Source organism: Brassica napus, chromosome A3 (genome assembly GCF_020379485.1).
Source record: "Brassica napus cultivar Da-Ae chromosome A3, Da-Ae, whole genome shotgun sequence".
NCBI classification, from domain to species: Eukaryota; Viridiplantae; Streptophyta; class Magnoliopsida; order Brassicales; family Brassicaceae; genus Brassica; species Brassica napus.
In genome coordinates this window covers 22218357-22235408 of record NC_063436.1, presented here as the reverse complement: position 1 = coordinate 22235408, position 17052 = coordinate 22218357, and the positions used below count along the sequence as shown (strand labels likewise).

Sequence of the window (17052 nt, the reverse complement as noted above, 5' to 3'; positions counted from 1 at the left end):
TATGACTTATCATTATGACGAAAGAATCTAACTAAGGCATATAAGATCACAACTATTCTATGAGTTAGACCCAAGAAAAAACTATTCTATGAGAGATAGCTCTACCCAAACGACACACCAATGGTGGATGCATAAGTTATATTTACTATGGGCACTAGACATCAAGTCCTACTCCCAGCTAATTTTCATTTTGTGTTGCAAAACTTGCAACGGATAACTTTTATCAAACTAGTAGCAAATATTTATCTTGCATTAAACCAATTACAAGAATTTATAGCAACGAGTTTTTAGTTTACCAAGAAGTGGTTTAGACATAAAGTCCTAAGACCAAGAACCAAAACATAGTACAATTTACTCATGTCGGCGAGATTCAGATTTTTATCTTGAGAGATTTTTCATCTATAGCTTTCAAGCCTACCATAATGGAGCTACTAACGAACACGTACTTTTCTAGTATTTTTATAAGAATTTGTAGAACACAAACAAACCAAACGTGACCAATCATGGCGTTAACCAGCACATTTTAAGTCATGATTAGATGTATGTGTATATACTCAAACTTATTAGTGTGTGTACATATCTGTTTTGCAGCGCAGAGATCTCTCTTTTATGTTGTGCATTTTCACATTTTTCTCTCTTAAACTTTTGAAAAAGCTCCCAGCCAACAAAAATGGTGCATATTCTTACTTTACCACCACCACCACCGCCTCCTCCATCATTTAGATCGATTCCTCCTCAACGGCATTCCTTCAAAAAAAGGAGCAAAAATCCACCACCATCACCACCACCACAACCATCATTTGGATCGATTCCTCGTAGACGACGGTATTTTTTCAAAAAAAGAAGCAAAAATCCACCACCAGCACCACCGCCACCGCCATCATTTGGACCGAGTCTTCCTTGGCTCAAGAGACGAAAAATCAATCCAACATTGCCGTCTTCCGTCAACAAGGACATGTCTCTGATCCAAAAAGACATGTTGACCTGGTACTTGCTCACCCTTATGATGCGCCAAAAACTCCAAACCCGAAACCAGCAACCTGAAGAGACGCGAGAAGAATGGGTAATTTCAATCAAAGACAAGATGGAACAAACACTCAGAGAGGATGCCACAACTAGCTGGGAAAGGCTATGCATCTATAGAGTTCCACAATACCTTCAAGAGAACGACAACAAGTCCTACTTCCCTCAGACCGTCTCGCTTGGCCCCTACCACCATGGCAAGGACCATCTCCTGCCTATGGATCGTCACAAGTGGCGGGCAGTCAATATGACAATGGCACGCACCAAGCAAGGCATCGAAATGTATCTTGATGCCATGAAAGAGCTCGAGGAGAGGGCTCGTGCTTGCTACGAAGGTCCCATTGGTTTGAGTAGTAACAAGTTCACAGAAATATTGGTTCTTGACGGTTGTTTTGTTCTCGAACTCTTCAGGGGAGCTGATAAAGGATTCTCGGAACTCGGGTATGCATTATCCAAGTTTTGCTTATTTCATATTACTCCGATCCTTATTTGTTTTTATAGCTTGCAGCTTTAGATTTGTACACACCATTTAAAAAAAAATATTTAATTCTATACATTTTTGAAATAAACATATCATCAACTATCTACCAAACTACAATTAAACCAATATAAAATGTTATAGAATATAAAAATCATATAACATAAAATTAATAAAATACACATAAATTTTTTATAAGGTCATGTAATTTAAAATAAACAACAAAGTTTCCTAAAAGCCATCTATTAAAAAAGGAGGGAGTACATGCTAAACCGGTTTGAGTTATCTAAGTTGTTGACTTTAATTCTTTTTCTTTGTTTTGGTGTTTGGACGTACTGTAGATACGATCGTAACGATCCGGTTTTTGCAATGCGAGGATCCATGCATTCAATTCAACGCGACATGGTGATGCTAGAAAATCAACTTCCTCTATTTGTTCTCAACCGGTTATTAGAGCTACAGCTTGGATCACAAAACCAAACCGGTTTAGTGGCGCAGTTAGCTATTCGGTTCTTTGACCCACTAATACCAACAAACCAACCATTGACCAAAACCAACACGTCAAATCTGGGAGAAGATAAATTCTTTAACCCAATAGCAGACAAGGACCAGGACGAGTTGCACTGTCTGGATGTTTTCCGACGAAGCCTCCTTCGACCTAGTACAAAGCCAGAGCCAAGATTGTCACGGAGGAGATGGTCATGGAAAACACGTGTGGCCGATAAGCGTCAACAACAACTGATACATTGTGTGACGGAATTAAGAGAGGCTGGTATTAAATTCAAGATAAGAAAAACCGACCGGTTTTGGGATATAAGATTCAAAAATGGTTATCTAGAGATACCCAAACTACTTATCCATGACGGTACCAAATCTCTCTTTTCGAATCTTATAGCTTTCGAACAATGCCATATCGACTCGAGCAATGACATAACATCCTACATAATATTCATGGATAATCTAATAGATTCTCCACAAGATGTTAGCTATTTGCATTACTGTGGTATTATCGAGCATTGGCTAGGAAGTGATCTTGAGGTTGCGGATATGTTTAACCGGCTATGTCAAGAAGTGGCTTTCGACCCTCAAAATAGCTATCTGTCTCAATTGTCGAACAAGGTTGACCGTAACTATAGCCGAAAGTGGAATGTTATGAAGGCGGTCTTGAAACACAAGTACTTCAATAATCCTTGGGCGTATTTTTCTTTCTTTGCTGCTCTTGTCCTCCTAGTTCTCACGTTGTTTCAGAGTTTTTTTAGTGCTTATCCATATTTTAATCCACATTCTTAATTTTCACCATTGTTCCATAGTTATTTCATTCAATAAATTGTGACAATCCGCCCCAGACTCACAGTGCTGCAGCGCACCGACCACAACCCCTCCATTATCAGTTTCTCTAACTCCATAATTAGGTTGTTGGTGAGCCTCGAACCCAGGACCACACCCTTTAACATCATTCCCACAGGACAGTCAATTGGTGACAGCTTATCATGTGGGAATGCTGTTAAAGGGTGCGGTCCTGGGTTCGAGGCTCACCAACAACCTAATTATGGAGTTAGAAAGAATTCATAATGGAGGGGTTGGGGTCGGTGCGCTGCAGCGCTGTGAATCTGGGACGCACGGAGCAGGTAGTTCCCACGGGACGGGTTGTCACATAAATTTGGAATGTTTGTACTATCTCTTTATTTTTTGCCGAACATTGTGTATTTTTCTTCACAGTATACTTTTATCGTATTGCAAAAAGTTAACTAAAAGATCAGACTTCACAGTCTATTGAGGCCATATATTATGTTAAAAGTTCTGTGAATGTTATTCATATGATTCTCCTACATTCAAAGTTAATAAAAACTACAAGACTTGGTCGTAAACCAGCATAAAAGTGTGTAGCAGCTATTTGACGGGATACGTTTTCAGACTATCGGACCATTCATGCTCGTTAGCATTCTCCAAACCGGATTACAAGAACTTATTATAAATAAAATCATATCATATTCATATAAGAGTTGACTAACAAAATAAACAAATAAAACGTGTCCCGACCAATAGATTTCAGCGTTTGTTAAAGCAAACATCATTTATATGGAAAATGATGATGTCGTGCCATGTTCGTCACTAGCTGTGTAATGAACATGTTCCGTTATGCCTTCATCATCATAGAAGAAAAATATCACAGTGCATAAGAAAACACGCCTAAACATCAATAACCGTAATGAATTGTGAACTGGAATTCGACAACTTTACATTTTTACCCAAAAAAAAAACTGGAATTCGACAATTATAGAAACCTAAAAGACCTACATAATAGTTTTAATTTTATGATTTTATATCTTTAAAATTTCCCTGATTTGACAAAATAATTTATCTAGTGACTAGTAGATTGGCCAATTATAAAATGCCTTCTGAGAATTTATTGTCGGAAATACTTTTAGAATATCTCCAATAGAAAGCTAAGAGCATAAAAATTTATCACAGTTATTCATGCATTTATAATGATATTTTAACACAATACATTTATCTGCTTAAATTTTAATAACTAAAAATAGTTACAATAATAAAGAAAAAGACATCTGTAGAACTAATTTTTTCCCGTGTGTGCAACAATTCTCTAGAATATATGTTTCTTATTTTTTCTTTAATTTCTCTCATAGTTTATTATATTTTATTATTATTATTTATTTTTTTTTTTGGTAAAATGTTAAATTTATTATACCAAGTTTTAGTTTTTGACAGACATTACAATAGATTAACTAGAAGCAGAATTACTGAAATTAAACTAAACATCAATGCCAATCACAACAACACTAGCTTAAACAGAGACGAGAAACAAAGACGTTTGGAGACGGAGACCAGCGAAGCAAAGCTCAGACCAGGGAAAATGGAGGGAACCGCAGGAGCAAGCCAGTTGCCACGAGTCCGAGAGAAAGGCGGCTCAAACCTTGAAGCAGGGTACCTACAGCTTCCGGCAAGCCAGCGAATCGCGAACCACTCCACGAATCACAAGCACGAACTCACAAACCAACCTGACATTGACATACACCAGCGGCACGAGGCAGTGGGACTATCCGACGATGCCGTCGTACGGTTTAAGACTCGAAGATTGCCGCCTTCAAGGCCCTCACCGGGACCGTATACACCCGTTGAACCGAGAGCCCATATAGAGCAAGCGGACCGAACAGCACACCACCTCTGGAGCAGCCTCAACCGAGTTAGAGAGAAGACCGAGAGCTTAACTGAAAACCTACCTCCATCGGAACCTACTTCGAAGCCCTGCCTTCAACTAGTAGCACGCTGGAATTAGCACAAGGAGAGAAGCTTGGCGACGGTGGACGCCACAACGATGGGACCTCTAACTTTGAGGCGAGCAAACCACCAGTAACGAGACGATGGCCAAAGCAACACCACGCGCTGCCACCGGAGCAACCTCAAAGCAGGAGAGAGACTCACCCACTCAAGGACTCCACGCACTTCCCCCGAAGACCACCGGAGGAGACAAAGACAGAGAGAATCACCAGAGTTGCAAGCAACCCAGATCTGAGACCAAGAGGCCTCCCCGACGAACCACGCGCCGCCAAACCGAAAAGCTTAACGAGATCTAAAAAAAAAATCTCCTAGACAAAGTCGCCGGAGCAAAACTGGAAGTAGCCACAGCAAGGAGCAAACGCCGTCCTCTAGCGTCACTACGCTCACCGGGAACAACACAGATCTACTCCATAAACCCGGATCTGAACCAGGAGAGAATCTCAGAGCTTCACCTCCTCCGACACAGAGAAAAGACCACGGAGATGACGATGAGAAGCGGAGGAAACAGGGGGGGCTCCAGCGACCGCAAAAGGACACGGCAGCCACCGGAGCGGGGAGTAAACGCGGCGGAGGAAAGTTGAGTAGAGAGAGGGGAGTAAACACAGAGGGGAGTAAAGGTTTTTTTCTCTATGTCGGCAAACACCAAATGCATCTTATTATTATTTTTGTCAAGACTGTATGTAAAGACCACCACTAATAGTGTTCTAAGAGCACCGGCAACGATATTGTATTTTATGAATCTCTCACTTAGAAAACTAATAAAAATAATAGAAAATGGGAGAGAAAGAGAATAAAAAGGGAGGATGAAGGGACTGCCTGAGACTGAGAAAGTATGTGTATGTATTATGTTGATACACTTCTATTTTCAGCTTTAAATTTTAATCATGTAATTAATTTGTTTTGAAAAACTAATATAATAATAACAAGGTACCATGCTTGAGACACTAAACACTAAGAGCATGATTAATGTAGTGGTTTAGAGAAGTGCTAGACCATCTCCAATGTATTTCTCTATTTTTACCTATAAAATAGAGGAATTCTATAATAGATGTGGGTTTTACTCTAATGTATTTCTCTAAAATAGAGATCTCTACATATAGAGCAAAATATAGAGGAATGCTATTTCTTCTTCTATAAATAGAGGAGAAAATAGCAATTTCTATTTTAAAGGCAAAAATAGAGATGAGTTGGAATGATTTTGTCTCTAAATGCTATTATAGAGGTAGAAATAGAGGTGGGTTGGAGATGCTCTAAGGGGTGGACTCCACCACAAAAAGAGAAGAAGCGATGCCAAAGACGCCAGATCAAGCGTCGAGGCTTGCACTTAGGGATGGGCGTTCGGGTACCCATTCGGGTTCGGTTCGGGTCTATTCGGGTTTTGGGTTTTCGGGGTCAAAGATTTTAGCCCCATTCGGGTATTTCTAAATTTCGATCCGGGTTCGGTTCAGATCTTTGCGGGTTCGGTTCGGGTTTGGATAATTCATTTAAATGATTTTTAAAATTTAAAAATTCATTATATACTTTAAATTTCTCAAAATCTATTAATAAAATAAAATATCACATATAAATTTGAATAACATATGTTAAAATACCTAAACTTAACAAATAAATTAGTTTGGTTTCAATATTTTGATAGAGAATCAATAGATATTTCAAGTATTTTTGGTGTTTTGAGTATTTTTTTGTTATTTTAGACATTTATTTTTGACTATTTATATATATATTTTCAAATATCTTAAATAACTTAAAAGTATTTTATATATTTTGGATGTTTTAGTATACATTAAGTCTAAAAATAATTAATATATTTATGTATATAAATCTATTTCGGGTACCCGAAATACTTCGGTTCGAGTCGGGTCCGGATTCGGTTCTTTAGATACCAAAATTTTGAACCCGTTCGGATATTTAATTAATTCCGATTCGGTACTACTTTTTCGGATCGGGTTCGGTTCGGTTCTTTGGATTCGGTTTTTTTTGTCCAGCCCTACTTGCACTGTTTTGCGGGTCCCACTGACACGTGACGGCCCGCGATTAATTCGTTTTTAATTTTTTTTTTAATCAGAAAAAAAAAACTAAAAAAATAAAAAATTAAGCATCCCATTTAAGGTGCTAGGTTTAATGGTGCTCTAATAGCCTAATAGTATAATTTCGCACTAAACTCTTTTTAAGCAAATCATAAAAGTCCAATCATGATGGAAGAAAGTTGGTGTGAATTTTTTAACTTTTGAGATATATATCAATTAAATAGTCAGTTATAGAATATAAATTTGATGTTATTTTTTAGAATTATGTTGAACGAAAAGAAAGATTTCAAATTATGCGTGTGTGTGTGGCGTTTAGATATATCTAATTATGGTTGTTGTCATTACAGATCAGTTGGGTCCATAAGTACAGTAACCAACCAATTAAAGCTCCAAATCATTACATATAGTCGCTTCTGATATTTCTTTTCTTTCTTTGATAAAGCTTCTCCGATATTTCACAACTACTTCATTCTTCTGAAAAAAGCTTCAACAACAAGAACAAAAAAATGGTGGCTGTCTTCTACAAAGACATGTTGAGCTGGTACTTACTCACCCTCAAGATCCGCGAAAAACTCGAAGCCGAAAACCAAGGATCCGAACCTGTCAACCAAGATCAAAACCTTCTCCCTTTACAAGTCACCAGATCCGATCAAGACCAAAACATTCATAACCACGAGCAGACTCTGTCCGAAACCGGTAAGATCGAGGTAACCAAAGAGAGCCCAAAAGAGACACGAGATGATTGGGTGATCTCGATCACTGACAAACTCGAGCAAGCAGATAGAGATGACGACACAACCATCTGGGGAAAGCTCTGTATCTACAGAGTTCCATATTACTTGCAAGAAAACGACAACCAATCGTATTTTCCTCAGACCGTGTCTCTTGGTCCGTACCACCATGGCAAGAAACGGCTCCGGTCCATGGACCGTCACAAATGGCGCGCGGTCAATAGAATCTTGAAACGTACGAACCAAAGCATTAAAATATATATTGACGCAATGAGAGAGCTCGAGGAGAAGGCTCGAGCTTGCTATGAAGGTCCTTTGGGTTTGAGCAGTAACGAGTTCGTGGAAATGCTAGTTCTTGATGGTTGTTTTGTGCTTGAGCTCTTCAGAGGAGCCGTTGAAGGATTCACGGAACTCGGGTAAGCCTGGTTAAAATTATTGGTTATTTCCGGTTATCTCAAATAAATTACTAAACCGATCTCAATTATTTTGATTTTGAATTATTGTTTTTTGTGTAGATATGCACGCAATGATCCGGTTTTCGCGATGAGAGGATCGATGCATTCAATTCAACGTGATATGATAATGCTGGAAAATCAGCTTCCTTTGTTCATTCTAAACCGGTTACTAGAGCTACAGCTTGGTACGAAGAACCAAACCGGTTTAGTGGCGCAGTTAGCAGTTCGGTTCTTTGATCCATTAATGCCAACAGACGAGCCAATGACCAAAACCGATCAGTCCAAACTAGAGAACTATCTGGCAGGAGATAAAGCCTTTGACCCATTCGCCGACATGGGCGAGTTGCACTGTCTTGATGTTTTCCGTCGAAGTCTGCTCCGGTCTAGTCCTAAACCGGAGCCGAGGTTATCGAGGAGGAGATGGTCTCGGAATACACGTGTGGCGGACAAGCGCCGACAACAGCTGATACATTGCGTGACGGAACTGAAAGAGGCCGGTATTAAGTTCAGGAGAAGAAAAACCGACCGGTTTTGGGATATTCAATTCAATAACGGTTATCTAGAGATACCAAGGCTACTTATTCATGATGGTACGTTCACGTTATCTACTTTATTTATTTTCTTTTTATTTCCAGGCCCCCATATTAGTTAGGATCATAATGTGATATCCAGCTAGCTTGTATAAAAATAATTCTGTCACGTTTTATTTATTTATTCATCATATATCAAATGGCTGAAGTAATGAAATGTCATCAATGATTCCCTCTACATATTGACTAATTCAAAAACTGATGCAAGCAATATAAAAGATGTGTGCACTTTTTTTGTAGGTACCAAATCTCTTTTCTTGAACCTTATAGCTTTTGAGCAGTGCCATATTGACTCGAGCAATGACATAACATCCTACATAATCTTCATGGACAATCTAATAGATTCTCATGAAGATGTGAGCTACTTGCACTACTGCGGTATTATCGAACATTGGCTAGGGAGCGATGCTGAGGTTGCGAATTTGTTCAACAGGTTATGTGAAGAAGTTGTTTTTGATACAGAAGATAGTTATCTATCTCGGTTATCAGCTGAGGTTAACCGTTATTACAATCAGAAGTGGAATGCTTGGAGAGCTGCCTTGAAACACAAGTACTTCAACAATCCATGGGCAGTTGTGTCTTTCTGTGCTGCAGTTATTCTACTAGTGCTCACATTGTGTCAGAGTTTTTATGCTGTTTATGCTTATTATAAGCCACCTTCTTAGCATTCATTACTTTTGTAGCTCACTTTTTTTTATTCAAAATGAATATATGTGTGTGTTATAATTATATGTATGTATTATCTTTATTTCAAGGTATGAACGTTGATATTGTAACACTCGGGTTTCTAAAATCATTGGATGCGGTCTATTTGTTACATTGCAATTCATCCAACACAACCCTCGCTCCAAAGAGATAATATGCATTAGTGTTGTATTCACCGTCATGATTTACTTTTTTTTATGACAACAATATCTAAAGTATTTATGTGTTCTATCAGTTCATATAGCTAAATCGAAAACATAGAATCGACGTAAAACATAGCAGATGAAGAACTCCTACCACCTAAACTAGTTTTAAACAGATTTTAAAGCACTTGCTTCTAACATCAGAAATTATCAATCTAGTTAAAATCTATTAGATTGTGAAATTATAACCCCAAAATTTTAATGCAGGCTAAAGTTAAAATTTGAAGGATGTAAATTTGAGTAGGAAATCTGAAAAATGACGATGTTAATTTGAGCTTTAGAAAATGGTTATAAATCTTAACATTTAGACCCAAAAAAAAAAAACTTTAGATTTTATATAAATAAGAATTTGAGACAAAGAAAATTGCTAGTATTATATTTCAGCCCATATAGGCCCATCTTAAAGGCCCAATGAACGATCGACACAACACTGACCGGCAAGAGCGGGGGACTCATTAACTGATCGTTGATCTCCGCACGTCCATCAGAGAAATTTCGAATCCGCTTCCTTCCTTGAATCTCTTCTCCGCCGTGAGCTCATCGTCCCCGCATTCTCCGGTAAGTTCACCCCAATGTCTCCTCTCGTTTTACGTTGTCGAATAGGGAAGCCTAGTTCCATTTTCTCGCCCATTGATCCAACGTGATTCGAAAGATCCGTTTCCACGAATCCGTTATTGATTCCCCCGCGATCGAGAGATCGATTTAGATTGTAGAAGCGATTGTGTGAATCGTGTTCTGTGTTTTGAATCAGTGATTAAAGCTTCCTTTGTGTGTTAGCAGCATTGGACTGGTGAAAATGGAGACTGATCACGCCGACTCTTTACCACCTAAGATCTCTGAGAAATATGTAGGCGTTGAAGAAGATCCCCTGAGCTCTGCAGAAGCTTCAACTGCGAAGGTGGAGCTTCGGAGTAAAGCAGAGGATGAGATAGTTCCATGCCCGCCTGGTTCCTCGCCGCCGTCTATGTTTTCTTCCTCTGGTCTTTCGTCTTGGGCCAAGAGTTTTAACGCTGCGGATTCGGCTTTCACTAGGTTCACCTCTGAGCTTGGTCTGCATCTGCCAACGAAAGGGTCAGATGAGGTCGGTGAATCGCCCAACACGCAAGTTGGTGGTGCTCTTGAGTCGCTCACGAAAGCCGTGGTGGATTCGTCGCTTGGTGCCGTGAAAGCAATGCAGGTGAAAGCACGCCATATCGTCTCTCAGAACAAGAGAAGATACCAGGTATAGTCTAGAATAGTCAATTTGTCTTCCTGTTCTTGTTAAGATTCATTTAACAATAGTGACTGGTTCAAAATGTTCTTTATTGTAAACACAAAGCTTGTTGCAGCAATAACACTATCCTTCAGTGTCACTTACATCTGTGTGTTTTACATGGCACTTTGCTTCAGGAAGGGGAGTTTGATTTGGACATGACATACATAACTGAGAATATAATCGCAATGGGGTTCCCAGCTGGTGATATAAGCTCTGGTATTTTCGGATTTTTCGAGGTGAATAAATAAGCTTGTCCTGGTCTGAAATTTGAGCTCCCCAGCTTGTTCTTTTCTTCTCTGGGTTTGAGTTTGTTATTGACAGAGTATCATATTCAGGGACTATATCGCAATCACATGGAGGAGGTGATCAAGTTTTTTGAAACTCATCACAAGGTAACCAACTAACCATTGACACAGACCTTGAAGCCTCTTGAACCTATTGGCTTGTGTTTTGATCATGTTGGTCCACGCTCGATCATCTCTAATGCTTGTTCTCGATCCCCAGGACAAGTATAAGGTCTACAACCTTTGTTCAGAGAGATTGTATGATGCTTCAAGATTTGAGGGGAAGGTACATTACAAACTTACTCGATATCTCAGACCATATATCTTGCAGGCAATTTCAAAGCTATTGTGTTTATAGACCTGGCATAGCGTTTGCTTCATAATGTATCTTGTTTTCTCTCTTCCAGGTTGCATCTTTCCCGTTTGATGACCATAACTGTCCTCCAATTCAACTAATACCATCGTTTTGTCAAAGTGCATACACATGGTTGAAGGACGACATCCAGAATGTAGTGGTAGTTCATTGTAAAGCTGGTATGGCAAGAACCGGTCTGATGATTTGCTGTCTTCTTCTATATCTCAAGGTGAAAACTTGAATGAGGATAAACGTTTTTGGCCAAGACATATGTGACTGATTTGACTTGTAACTCCATTTCAGTTCTTTCCTACAGCAGAGGAAGCTATTGATTACTATAACCAAAAGAGATGTCTCGACGGGAGAGCTCTAACTCTCCCCAGTCAGATTGTAAGTCCAGAACCTCATGCTAATCTTCCTATGTGTTTGTTTGATTCCTCCTCATCCTATTAAACGAGCTTTCATGTTTCCTTCAGCGATATGTCAAGTACTACGAACGTGTTCAAAATCAGTTTGGTGGGAAAGTTCCACCTGAACGAAGGTATGCTTCAGATATATATATCTGACCAATCAGTTAGTTTAATCGCGGTGATAATAACCACTGAACAAAACATTTATGTGTAGATGTATGCTCAGAGGATTTCGCTTAATCAACTGCCCTTACTGGATCAGACCTGCCATTACCATCTCAAACCACAATGGTACATATCTAATTATTTCTTGTCTCTTGTTTTTCATAATGTGTGATAATAGATGCTCTCTTTTCTTCTACGTAACAGATATACTTTTCTCAACAAAGAAGCATGAGAAGACCAAGGATTTAGTGGTAGGAGGCATTGTTCTCTCACTCTCTTTTGTTGTTATTTTCTACTTTTAACGTAGACTAGTCTTGACATGTATATAGCCTGAAGATTTTTGGATTAAAGCACCGAAGAAAGGAGTTGTTGTCTTTGCAATACCTGGTGAAGCTGGTCTTACAGAATTAGCCGGCGACTTCAAAATCCACTTTCAAGACAGTGATGGAGATTTCTATTGGTAAACTCTCCCTCCTTCACAGTGCCTGTTCTCAAATTTCACTAACTCTCTCTGTTTCCTACATGCAGTTGGCTTAATACTACACTGACTGATACCAGAACAATGCTGAAAGGTATCGACTTTGATGGCTTTGAAAAGGTAAAAGAGAGAGAGAGATGTTTGTATCTTTAATGATCTGCGAAACAAAGCTGTTTTTCTTTTGCTATATCTGTGTTGACCTGATCCGGTTACGGTTTTGCAGAGGAAACTACCTGCTCCGGGGTTCCATGTCGAGATAGTAATGGCAGAATCCGACAACTCAACCCAACGACAACCTCAAAGCAGCTCCGGTGCTGATTCAGGCAAAATCAAGTCCAAACAGAGCAGAGACGATGATGTATTCTCCGACAGTGATGGGGAAGAGGAAGGAAACTCCAAAGCCGTCGAGTCTAGTTCAACTAAGGACAAAACTGCAGGCTCGATGCACCAAACTAGTAGAGATCACCAGATCACTGAGCCACCGAAGACTGATGACAATTCTGCAAACAGGAGTGTCACAAGTTCATCGTCCTCGGGTCTTTATAATAATAATCCAGTGCAAGACGACTCATTGGCAGTTAGTAATATCAAAGCCATTGCTGCAGATGCATCGGTCTTCTCCTTTGGAGATGAGGAAGAAGACTATGAAAGCGACTGAGCTTGAGAATTCAAGTTTTACCATATACACAGTTTACACACAAGTAAAACATTTTTTTGTATGGACTCTGTTTCTATATGAATAATATAGCTTTCTATGCACCAAAATAATTGTTTCGGTGTTCTTAGCACTTTTCTATTAGACCATCTTCTGTGGTTCATTCTATTCTTTTCTTCAAAATATCCATGAGTGTTGGATGTTGCATCAATAACCTAGAGAACTCGAAGACCATCTCGGATCTTGGCTTAATAAGAGTCAGGTAAGACAAATGACAAAAGTACTCTTCTTTTTATAAAACATATGAATTTTGCTACAATGTTTTCTCAAAATAATTGATCTAAAATAATTAGGTTGCAGTAATAAAATTATAAAAGTAAAAGATTTCACCAACCAATAATTTCTTACAATAATCATTCATATCATCAATGTGGTTCTCATTTCATTTTGTTTCAACCCGTTGAAACGATTTAACACAAAATAAGCTACATCATTTTCTTTTGTTTTTCTACATCTTCATTGCATTCAGTCAACTGTTGAATAATTTTCAACTCCTTCGTTACACATGGTTTTAAACTGAAGACTGTATGAACAATCCTCAAGTTACATACTATGTTATTTGACCGGAAAAGAAAGTAGACCAGAAGCATGGAACTTTTTAAGTATTAAAGAAACCAAAATGCACAAAACACTAAGAGGAATCGGAGCAAAGCTAGGCAATACATCTAACATTAAATGGGTGACACCTAACACTGAAATAAGTTTATTAGAAACTATGTGTACACTTAGAGAGGGCAGAAATAAGTTTTAAGTTGGCAAAAACACATCGTTCTGAGAGAGAGAAAGGAGATCTGAGATTTCTCTCCGGCGTACGGCCGGCGCGTGAGCGTCCGTGCCGTCGCCGGAACCCTTATGCTTTTTCAAAGAGGTTGCTTTTAACCTCTTCTTCGTCGCGCCTCACCGATCGCTTTGTCGGAGCTCTGGATTGGAACCATCATTCATCGGTGGTTTCCTCGCGTGGAGGGAAGACGCAGTCGCGTGGTGGCTAACGGCGTGAGAAGAAAGGCTTGCATGTGTCAGTGGTTTGTTTCTCCGGGAGGTGGAGGTTTCTTCAGCTTCGCCGCCGCCGGTTCTAGTTCCAGGGAAGGGGAGGCTTTCTCTGCTCCGTCTTCGCCGATTTTGGCTCCGGAGGGTAGGGGCTCATATAGACCTACGCTGTCGGTTTAGGTCCCCGTTCTCTTTTGGGGTTTTCTTTCTTTCTTTGTCCTTACTAGTTCGGTTTGGGTGATATATGCGGTGTGGTTTCTTGTCGTTTGGGTGTTTTGTTCGGATTAGAAGGGATGAGCTATCGATAGTCGATGAAGCTCTCCATCGATGGAGACGACGACAAGAGAAGGAAAGCAGAGTGCTTGAGTCTCGGGCTTGCTAGGCCCAGTACGTGGAGTTGATGATTGGGATGAGCTCTCGGTTAGTCCGATGACGCTCTCCGTGACAAGCGCGGTGGATGTGAGCCGTTCGACGGTAACCGCCGGGATGAGACGAGACGGGATTAGGTTACGCCGACACGGGCTCTTGGTTTAGGGCAGTGTCGGGGTATGGGTTAGTGGGCCTTTTGGGCCGGATTGTCTAGGGTTTCGTAGGTTTTGGTGTTTGGGCCGTGGGCCTTTTTCTTGTAATTTTCTTGGGCTGGGCCCTTTTCTATTTTAATGAAATGTTGACGGAAAAAAAAAAAAAACTATGTGTACACTTATACTTTATAGTAATGATATAAGATTAGTTAAAGAACTAATAAAAGGGTGTTAGTTAGAGTAGGAAGATGGAGATCGAAAGCTAGCGTACGGCGTTGGTTTCTGGCAGACAAGACGCCATTATTAATTATGACCCAAAAACCTTCTTCGATCTAATCAACACGACAAAACACTTACACACACATCCTCTTAATCTAATCAACTTGTTTTGTTTTTTGGTTATTAGTAGTATTACCTATCATCAAAATGATAAAACAAAAGACTCATCTCACTTGTCTTCCAGCTTGATGACCCATTAAATAAAAGGTTACCGTCCGGTTTCTTGGACCATTATTACTAATTTACTTTAGTATTGTCTCCTCTTGCAACCTGTTTTTTTCTTTCTTCTTTCTAATTTTATACTCCTTTTACTTTATAAGATAACTTGCTCAAATTTTGAAGTTTTCTTCATAATAGATGTCACTCATACTTTCAAGACAAAATTGCAAATGTAATATTAATTATCACTAAATACATTATAGAGTACAAAATACTGTTATGTGTTATTTGATAAGTACAGATTTTAAAAGAAGTATAAATGTGTACCAAAATTCAAGATACGTACAAAACAAAGCATATCAATATATAGTACATAGGTTATGATTATGATTAATGAAATTATTGGAAAAAGATAAACATATACTACAAAATTACTAAACTTAAATGAAAACAATATATCAATTACTGTTAGTAGTTATTTTTTATAAGGAAAATGATTTTATTATAATGTAACTAACAAGGAAAAGTACATAATTTTATCTCACGAAAAAAAGTATAAATTGTCATCATTAAAATGCTGAAATATAAAATTTATATATCAAAGTTAGAGTGTGATTGGTAAAACAAAAATCAGATTGTAGAACTTGTATGCAATTACAGGAACAACCAATCAAAAGCATAGTAAAAACAGATAATGAAGGAATTTCATTTTTTTAACACAGGAATTTCATTTGTTATTTTCTGAAAGATAGATATGGAAAGTGGTAGTGAGAAGTCACTATATTAAACTTTGAATCTCAGACTCCGCTTGTTACCAATGGCTTCACTTTCTCTCGTGATTTACTTTTTCCCATTCCCTTATTTATTTGTCTTTTGCTTTATTTTTTTAATTTCATTTTTAGTTCTTTTACCACACATTGCTTACTTTCACAATCGATAAAGAACATGAAGATATGTGTGATTTTTACCCCAAAAGCATGAATATATATTTGTTTTAGTTTAAAAAAAATGATTTTTTTTGTTTAGTGTAATACTTTTACACTATAAGAAGTTAAACATGTATATAATGCCCTCAAACATGGGAAAAGCAAAAATGTTCTGATACATTGAGTTGAATTTTCTTAATTCATTATTTTCAATAGTCCGAATCTTAATTTATTAAACTTTTAATTGTACATTTGTTTTGTACTAACTAATAACTAAACTGTTTGTTCCACAATTATTATAGATAAACTCCAGTTATATTTTCTTATATGAGCTGCATTTATGAAGCTTTGAACGTTAAAGTTTGGTAGAACTTTTTGCATAGTACAACGAATACTTTACAGTTTTACACGTTTTAATCGGCTTTCTAGGCCTCCGTCTTAGTATTAGGCTATTAGCATATAAAGCAGCGAGAATTAAGCTTAAAAATGTTCATCAAAATCGAGCTAGTATATTTTAGAAAAGACCTTTATAGGATACATAAAGAAAATAATAATCTAATTTAGTTAAAATAATAATATAAAAGCGCGAGCGTTTTAACAGAACGAGTAAAATTTAATTATTGATATGTTATTGCTTATTCAAAAGTTTATGTCAGCTCGTTGACCAGATTAAACTTACCATTCGTCCACGTGGATTTTTTCTGACATATATGACCCCACGACTGATTTTATAAGATTGTTATATCATTTTGAATCATCCACTCCGTATATCAAATTTAATTGACGACAAAAGAAAATGCATTTGCAGTACTCGTAATTGTATTTGTTGTTTTTTTTTTTGAAAAAAGGCAAATTGTATTTGTTGTTTCAAGCATTTTTAAATCTACGTAAGAGTTAAAATCTAAGCAATGATCTAAAAGCTTACTTTCAAATTTCAAAAATAATGATTTCACAGGCTACAATTTTGAAGTTAAATAATTCAATAATTATTTGCTACATTATAGTA

General features: G+C 38.1%; 3 protein-coding genes across 4 annotated transcripts; all 3 read left to right on the top strand.

Annotated features, from left to right (window-relative positions):
- The first annotated feature begins 3 nt into the window (after positions 1-3).
- Positions 4-3574, top strand: LOC106442454 (UPF0481 protein At3g47200-like). Its single transcript, XM_048776742.1, has 2 exons — positions 4-1464; positions 1843-3574. Exons 1-2 carry the CDS (start codon positions 671-673, stop codon positions 2789-2791), a joined length of 1743 nt encoding a protein of 580 aa, XP_048632699.1. The 5' UTR covers positions 4-670; the 3' UTR covers positions 2792-3574.
- A 3645-nt stretch (positions 3575-7219) lies between these two features.
- On the top strand, positions 7220-9382 carry LOC106440000 (UPF0481 protein At3g47200). The gene is made up of 3 exons (XM_013881569.3): positions 7220-7975; positions 8075-8604; positions 8845-9382. Exons 1-3 carry the CDS (start codon positions 7335-7337, stop codon positions 9267-9269), a joined length of 1596 nt encoding a protein of 531 aa, XP_013737023.1. The 5' UTR covers positions 7220-7334; the 3' UTR covers positions 9270-9382.
- A 550-nt stretch (positions 9383-9932) lies between these two features.
- Positions 9933-13224, top strand: LOC106439999 (phosphatidylinositol 3,4,5-trisphosphate 3-phosphatase and protein-tyrosine-phosphatase PTEN2B-like). Of its 2 annotated transcripts, XM_022716706.2 has the most exons (13): positions 9934-10070; positions 10293-10734; positions 10902-11003; positions 11103-11159; positions 11272-11337; positions 11459-11635; positions 11710-11796; positions 11883-11947; positions 12031-12107; positions 12186-12232; positions 12311-12441; positions 12510-12579; positions 12683-13224. In XM_022716706.2, the coding sequence occupies exons 2-13, from the start codon at positions 10309-10311 to the stop codon at positions 13115-13117; spliced, it is 1740 nt and encodes a 579-aa protein (XP_022572427.2). In that variant the 5' UTR covers positions 9934-10070; positions 10293-10308; the 3' UTR covers positions 13118-13224. The 2 variants fall into 2 exon arrangements, with proteins under 2 accessions (XP_048632698.1, XP_022572427.2); XM_048776741.1 differs by having other exon boundaries at positions 9933-10070; positions 12031-12232.
- Positions 13225-17052: the final 3828 nt, after the last annotated feature.